The sequence below is a fragment of the Anopheles aquasalis genome, chromosome 2, assembly GCF_943734665.1.
Source record: "Anopheles aquasalis chromosome 2, idAnoAquaMG_Q_19, whole genome shotgun sequence".
Lineage (NCBI taxonomy): Eukaryota > Metazoa > Arthropoda > Insecta > Diptera > Culicidae > Anopheles > Anopheles aquasalis.
In genome coordinates, this window is record NC_064877.1 from 76,584,838 (window position 1) to 76,592,799 (window position 7,962).

The 7,962-nt window shown below is 52.9% G+C and overlaps 1 protein-coding gene across 1 annotated transcript; it reads right to left on the reverse strand.

Moving 5' to 3' along the window:
- Window positions 1-719: 719 nt before the first annotated feature.
- On the reverse strand, window positions 720-6,813 carry LOC126571058 (uncharacterized). The gene has a single exon (XM_050229283.1). It carries the CDS (start codon window positions 3,982-3,984, stop codon window positions 2,305-2,307), a length of 1,680 nt encoding a protein of 559 aa, XP_050085240.1. The 5' UTR covers window positions 3,985-6,813; the 3' UTR covers window positions 720-2,304.
- Between the last annotated feature and the right edge of the window lie 1,149 nt (window positions 6,814-7,962).

A 7,962-nucleotide genomic window follows, 5' to 3' on the forward strand; every position in this document is an offset into this window, starting at 1 on the left:
TTTACTGTATTTACACAATCAATCAAAGGTCAGAGAGGGCTACCCCCGTCCCGTTTGACCCTTCTTTTTTTTTTTGGGTGGCAAACGGGGAGAGGGAGGAGCCGCCCTCCGAGTTCCTGGGGGATAGTATCCCTCCCCGGGGGACCTACACGCAGGGTACGCAACTATGCTAAAGGGACATTAAATTAGGCGTGGACCGGGTCACATGGGGGGGGTGATGGGGAAAGGTAAGAGTATCGCTTGCTTAAGATTCTAATAAAGAACGCGAACCAAGGGAGCGCGTGGGGAGCGGGGGGAATGAGGGGTTGGTGGTTCAGTTCTACGGTACTCTACCTCCCGGGGGTCCATCCTCTCGACAAGGGGATGACATACACGTCCGGTGGCACTTTCTAGTGTAAATTATGATACAACGCTCTCGCTCGCTTTTTCGTCCTTCTGCGCGGCTACAATATTGTGGGGTGGCTGGGGGGGGGGGTTGGTGGTCAGTGTGACCTGCCCCCCCCCCCCCCCCCCGCCCACCGTTACAGTAACACACAGAGAACATACACATATACAAACACACGCACACGCATAGATGGATAGATAGAGGATCGAGATGGGTTTGCTGGTTATTTTGCGGGGGTTTTTGGGGTGGGAACTGGGAGGATGCCTTTGGAGTCTAAGACACCGGGGCATCGAGAGTAAGAAAGAGAGAGAGAGGGAGAGAGCGAGATAGGGTAGAGGGGTTGTTAATCCGGTTGGTTCGAATATTGCTGATAAGAACGCTGATTTGCTTGCTTGCTTGCTTGCTGGGGTCTTATGTGAAACACAAACTCACGCATTTAAACCTATTTCGCGGCGGCTCTCGCTGCTCACGGAGCTCGTACTGACTATTGACTGTGTTATGTATGTACTTCTGTGTGGGTGGGTGGGTGGGTGGGTGGTGGTGTGATAAGAAGAAAGTGTGATATGAGGACAACTCATAAACCTGTGGCTGGCTAGGTGGCTGGCTAGCTGGCTAACGCTATTACATATACTGTGTATGATACTGTCGCCCTCTCTTTCTCTCTCTCTCTCTATCTCTCTCTTTCTCGCTGTGACGTCATTACCAAGTTCAAAGCTTGCTCAGAATAATGGCTAGAGTGCGGGTGCGGTTTGCGCAGGAATGCGCCCTCTTCTGCGCGATCTTAGGTCAGTCTTGTTGTGTTTCTTTTTCTTTTTCCTGTCCCTCCCATCCCACTAGCTTCCCCTTCCCTCCACCACCTGATGATGGTGGAATGGAGAGCGAACGGGTACAGGAGGTGGACAGGATTCTAATCAAAGTGTTACCACCGCGTCGCAATCGTTCCACAACGTTCCTTTTCGCTTCGCTTTCTTATTGTATTCTTCTTGTTCATTATTCGAGGCCAATTGGTTTTTTGGTTAAATGTTGTTTTCTAGGCGTTTTCCAAGTTTTCTTTTTTCCTTTTCTGTTTTCCTCTTTTTCCGTTTTTCCGATTCTTAGTCAGTAGTTTCCTCTTCCATCCATCCATTTTTCGCGCCGTTTTTTCCTTCTCTTTCTTCCAGTTTTTGTTTATACAGACAGTTTTCCTACATTTCCCCGCCCCACCCCCACTTCTAAGTGGGGTGCGCGGAGGGTGCGTTCCCCGATTTTTTACTTTATCGCGAATTAGTTTTGTTTTCCATTTGTTTCATTTAAATTAATATCACTCTCGCTCTACTACAGGACTACACATTGTTTCGGGAGCTACTGCCACCACCACCACCACCACGAAAAATCACCGATGACGATCGCGATCATCAGCGAAAGGGGTGGATGGCGCGGGGTATTTTCAATTATCCTACAAGTTATATGTATAAGAATATCTTTCGCGCTTAGTACGTTCACGCCGTTCTGGTGGTGGTGGTAGTGGTTAGTGTCCCCCTAGAAAAAAAAACGCTCCTTCTCTCCTCGCTCCTGTTTATGACTATTTGATCTGGGACCCACGATCGCGGTTCCATGTCGCATGGAACACCCGCCGAGGGCGTACCAGGACGCTCACCGAGGACAAAACAACACATCAGACGAGATGGAGAGGAAGAGAAGGGTGGTTGGTTGGTGATGGTGGTGGGAGGACGTATACCGGGAATACACGGGACATCACCTCTTCAGACGACGATCATCACGGACGACGAGGACGATGAGGTGCATCGCCTGCGTGCACCACCATCATGCCGCCATTCCTCGATCCCTCGGCTGCTTTTGCTCCTGTCCCTCCACCTTCTGCTCCCTGCGGTTCTGCAACCGCAACTCTTCCTCTCGATCGACGACGATGATGGCTTCCCTCAGCTGCCGGGCCGGAGCTGCTGCCTTCTGCTCCAGGACGACGACGACGATCCCCCCGATCCGATCAAGGAGAAAGAGGAGCACGAGGACAGTAGGAGCAGCAGGAGGCAGGTACAGGCGAGGAGGGCATGGTGCGATCGGGAACCGTGCGCTGCCACCATACCGCCCAACCGGCCACCGCCATTGTTGTACGTCAGCTCCTCGTTCTTTACCACCTCGTTCGGGTGCTGCTTGTCGTACTCCTTCGTCTTCTTCGTTGGCTTACTGCCCGGGTGTGCATTGGACGGTGGACTGTTTATGTTGTAGTTATGATTATTAATGTTACTATTACCGTACGCGCCCCCATTGCCACCACCTCCACTGCCACCCCCACCGGGCATCGAGGTGCGCGGCGGTGAAGCGGTGTAGTGATGATTGTGGCGCCCGTTGGCACCGATCGGTGGCACGGCAAGCCCCGGTCGCCCCGGGTGGCCACCACCGTGCCCTGGCAGATGCTGGTTCGTTTGGTGCGGTTGCTGTGGGTGGCCACCATTGTTGTTGTTGCCCTGGTTACCGCCATCACCCCACACCGGCCAGTTGACCGTGTTCTGCACGATATTTCCCTGGCTCGTGTTGATGGCCGGTGGCAGGAGCCGCGAGTTCGGATCGAACGCATCGATCGAGATGGTGTTGTTGGTCCCGGCACCACCACCACCACCACCGGCAGCAGCGGTTCCACCATCCACTCCACTACCTCCTCCTCCGATAACGGTGCCATTCGAGGGTAGGTGGCCATGGTGCGACTGCTGATCATCACCGCAGCACACCTTAAAGACGACCTTCATGTTGTCGGTGGTACAGCGCCCCCCTATCCGCCTATGCAGATCGTCCTTGGACGAGGTCGAGATGAAGTAGTAATCGTTGCCCGGTAGGAACTCGAGACCGCCCGGTTGCGGTGTGAACGGTCGGAAGGTGATGGTGAAGAACATCAGCTTGTTCGGTTTGTCGCAGATCGCGATGATGCGCGGATCGTGGTTCGTAATCCGGCACGTCTCGTACTCCACCTTCGACACGTTGTAGATGATGTACTTTTCCGTCTCGTTGTCGAACGTACCCGGCTCGTACACCGGGCAGATGATATGCACCTGATCGTACTCGAACTGTGCGTTGCCCTTGTTCACGTCGATGATGTGATCCGTGTTGTCGATCCGGAAGATACTGTTCGTCGTGTTCCAGTGCATGTAGAACGTTTTGGCACAGTGCAGCACGGTCGGTTGCAGGGCGAGCAGCTGGACCGCGATCACAAGCGCGATCGTCAGCGTCGAACTGCTACCGATGCCGGGCAGGCAGCACCGTAACCGGGCACTAACGTTCCGGTACCGTCGGCGCTTTGTCGTTAGGCTACTGTTGCCGGCAGTTTGCTGTTGCTGCTCCGGCTGGTGGTGGTTGCTATGACTACTGCTAGTTTTACTACTACTGCTACGATGCCGGAGTGCTGCCACTGTCGTTGTTGGTCGTCGCCACCACCGTCGACCGGTATTTGTTGTTCTACATCTCGCACCGCACGCACTGCTGCTACTGTCACTGTTACTGCCGCTGCTGCTGCCTTTCGATCGCATTTTGCTGTGATCGAAGGAGCCGTGCCTGCTGCTGCTGCTGCTGCTGCCACTTCCACTGTGATGTAAATTTCGTCGTTTCATCTTGCCAGCATCTGTTTTCCTGCCGTCCGCCTTGGCAGTGGTGGTCGGAACGGGGAACACTGTGTGTCTCTCTCTTTTCTGCACCGAAATTGACTGTCGAACCACCCCGAAATGTTTCTTCTCTCGCTTCGCTTTGTTGACACTTTTTTCCTGGGCTGGCACAAGCTGACCTGCTCACCATGCGCAACGCACGCACATCGCGCCACAGATTAGTAGTCGACGACCGCACAAATCGAACGCGAATCGCTGCGCGGCATAAAGTTCCAGTTCGAAATCGAACGCTGGGGGTCCCCAGATGTGTGTGATTCCAGCAGGCTATGGTTTGTTGCACGGTACCGCCGGTGCCAAGATTTATGCGTTTCACTTTTCCGGTTTCTGCTCGGTTGGCAATAAAAATCAAAAACCCGGCGCCGACGGGGAACGATAAATTACCCGGCACACACGCGCACGCACGCTCGCACGTATGGATGTTTGGAATGAGATTAATTTTCGCCAACGCACTTTTCGTTGTTGTTGTTGTTGTTGTGGTGTTGTTGATAATTCTCTAATCTGTTTCCTTCACCGACGCCGGATGAGATAACGCGCACACGACACACAACACGGGTACCACGGACACCAAAGAAGAGCACCACCGACACCAAAACACCAGATATCAGAGCCTGCTGTGCAGCAAGGCATTCCTTTAGGCTACTGCTGCTGCCATCGCGCTTCTTCTTCTTCTTCACGCTCTACTCTGTGGCCGTAATATTATATGCTTTGCTTATGCTTGCACGCACCCAGCACGCCTGCCAGACCGGCCCCTGCTGCCGTTGGTAATCACTTGATGTAATTTCCCCCGTCTTGCCGCTTCTGCCACACAATCGCACCCTCGTACCTGCGCGGTGGAGGAGGTAATACACACTCAAATATTTTCGACCATTTTCTTTTTTTACGACCCCCGCTTTAGGCTCTCCGTTCGCGTACACACTCATGCACTCGAGCACAGACACCACTTATTTCCACGCGTAACACCCACCCCCAGCAGCGGGGGGTTTCCGTGCTCGTCGTCGCCACGAGCATCAACAACAACAGCAACCATTCATCTCTCCCGCAGGACGACGTTGAGGACTACTCGATCGAAAACGCACGCACACACACACAGAGGGGTACACGTACACAGCAGCACACATACACCAGTGGGAGCGCGAGCGCGGACGCGTTTTCCCGTAGCGTAGCGGCAGGATGATTATTCTTCGATCGAAGTAACCACCGCACCACACTCCTTCTTTTGCATCCTTTCCGAGAGCCTTCTCACTTACACACCAGATACACTGCTCTCTTTCTCCCTCTCTCTCTCTCTCTCTCTCTCTCGCACACTCTGGCAGCACTGTGGGCAGTGCGTTTTCCGGTTTCACGTTTCGTGTTTTCCTTCCTTCTTTGGCAGGATCGCCGTTTCAGATCTTGTAGAAAGAAGGCACACCAGATCCTCCCTGTTGCACCAGCACTGTACTTGTTGTATCGCACGCACTGTGACCCACGGGCTACAGTGCGGTGTATGATTGTAGAACCGCTGGCGTTACGCACCGAGAGCACCATAAATCATTTGCACCGCGCGTCGTTTTCCTCCGTTTTTTCGGGCACCCACACTTCACGCAAACGGTCAGCACACGGCGCACAAAGTAAACGTGCGTGCACGTGTGTACGAGTGTGTGTCTGTGATGAGGATGTTGCGATACCTTCCCCCCACTGCTCCTCCTCCACGGATCCAACTTGGCGTGTTTTCCTTTTACGTCGGACGTCGTGGTCGTGGTCGATCGACGTCGTTCTTTTTGGTTCTTCCCTTGCGGGTTCTCTTTTCTTTCTTTCTTTCTTGTGCCTCTCCTCTTTAATTCCCTTCCATTCGCTTTCACGCTTTCCGCCTTCTCTTATTCTGCCTTTTCTGCTTCTTCTTCCTCTTCTTTCTGCTTCACGCTCGTCAGCAACGATCTCGAGAAGGCGATCTCGGATGGGTGATGCTGGGCCGCGCGGAAGATTAGACGCGAGGGAGCCCCTTCTTCACCGTCGTCGTCACAGTCGCGTCGCGTGAATGATCAGCTTTACAAGAACGACGAAAGAGAAATCACTAACCACCAGCACCACCATCGGGGTGGGGGGTGCGCGCGCGAGTCGAGAACAGCAAGAAGAGAACGACGAAAATCCAATTTTTCACGCCAAACACCCCACAAGCGGCACACGGAGAGCTCTTCTTCGTCTAGCTCGTTTCTCACGGTCGAAGGAGGCGCGTTCGTTTCGAAATCTCTACGCAAGCCGCAGGGCCCACCAAAAACGTTAAGGCTAATCTCACCGAATAGCACGAACGCACGCACGCACGAATGCACGATAGAAAGTGGAGGCACAGCACGCGGGGTGCTGGCTTGTTACGACCGAATTCTTTGCCGTCGTCTTCGAAGACAACTAAAACAACGACCGTGCACCGCACTCTCGATCGCTCAGTACACCAAAAACTGAAACTCGCAAGCTCGTAGTAGCCCGCGACACGATTGCCAGTCAACCGAAACGTGCCAGACGGCGACCGCGGGTTGCTTTGCTTTTTTAATTCCTCCGTGACGCACTCCGCGGAATGTACGCGCGCACACGAGAGTTCAAGTTCAAACTGCCGGCGGTACACGGGCGTGCGTATCCGAGATATGGGGATGATGGTCGACCGCCACGCGTTTTGTTGTCTCTTCACGAAACCACAACACTGCACAGAACCACCGGGAATCTTCACTCTTGTCACTCTGTTTCGCGTCTCTTGTGTGTTGTCTTGGCCAGCGCTGCGCGTTTCCGTCGAGCGCGCGAGGTACGTGCGTGCTCGTCCGAGGTTTCCGAGAAAATTTCCGAACCCGAACCGGCTGGTCCGAGCTGAACCCCGAGAAACCGGCAAGCGACCGGATCGGCCACACGAAGCGTTGACGAACGGGCGCGGGATGAACGAGACACGAACCCGAACCACCCCCGATTATCAACCCCCGAGTAACCCTTTCGCGACGACGATGCGACGACGAAGACGCCGATTTTTGGGGGAAGCGAGTGCGCGGGAGGGTGCATGCCCAAAGTAAGCAAAGTTGCTTATAACGCCGATAAACTGATTAATTGATTCTGATTTGTTGGGTTCTGGAGGCGATGCAGGTAATGCCCAGCAGAGAATCCTCAAAAAAGACAAAATCGAAAAGCGTTGCTGGCGTAGCAAAAATGGCATGGCAATTAAAAAAAGGAAATGCTTTTGTCAAATCTCGATGTGAGGCCGGGCATGTTAAAATTTTGCAAATTATTGAAGCATTTAGAAACGACGCTCTAATAACCAAAGTCAGATGGTCCTCTGACTTGGAAAGTCATTCCACCACTGCCTTACCTTCCACCCCTTGCCTGTAAAAATCGCGCAACAATGCTACTTGGGTCTTCAAGGAATCCAGGAATTCTTGAAGAAGACTTTGGTGTAGGTCTACAGCTGATGTTATGTCCCAACAGATAGATGCTTTTTAAAAGACTTTGTTCAAAATATCCTCTTAAAACGCTTCAAGTGGATCACTAACCACGGTCAGTGGCAATAAAATCGCACTCTAAAGGCATATTTCTAGATCGTGAATCGTGGAGTCAACAGCAGCTCCTTTAGTGGATCGTGGATAGCTTATCAACACGCTGGTAAGATAGTTGATATCACACCTGGATCCTGGGTCTTGAGAGAGCCAGAAGCATTCCTCGGTTTTCTTTATGTTTCTATTTCTCGTGTTGGGTCAACATGTGTGTATCATTTATTTGGTTTCCACGAGATTTTCCGCGCAGGAAAAGGCGATTTCCGTGATCTTTTCGATCCTCTAGAACTTTTGTTTCCATTTTCCAGCCGGCCATGAGAGTGAAAGAGACAAGGAGCGTGTGAACGAGACGGAACGAGGCCGAATCCGAATCGAAACACGAAGCCGAGGGGTGTTTATCCCGACCGCACTCAAAGTTCACGCC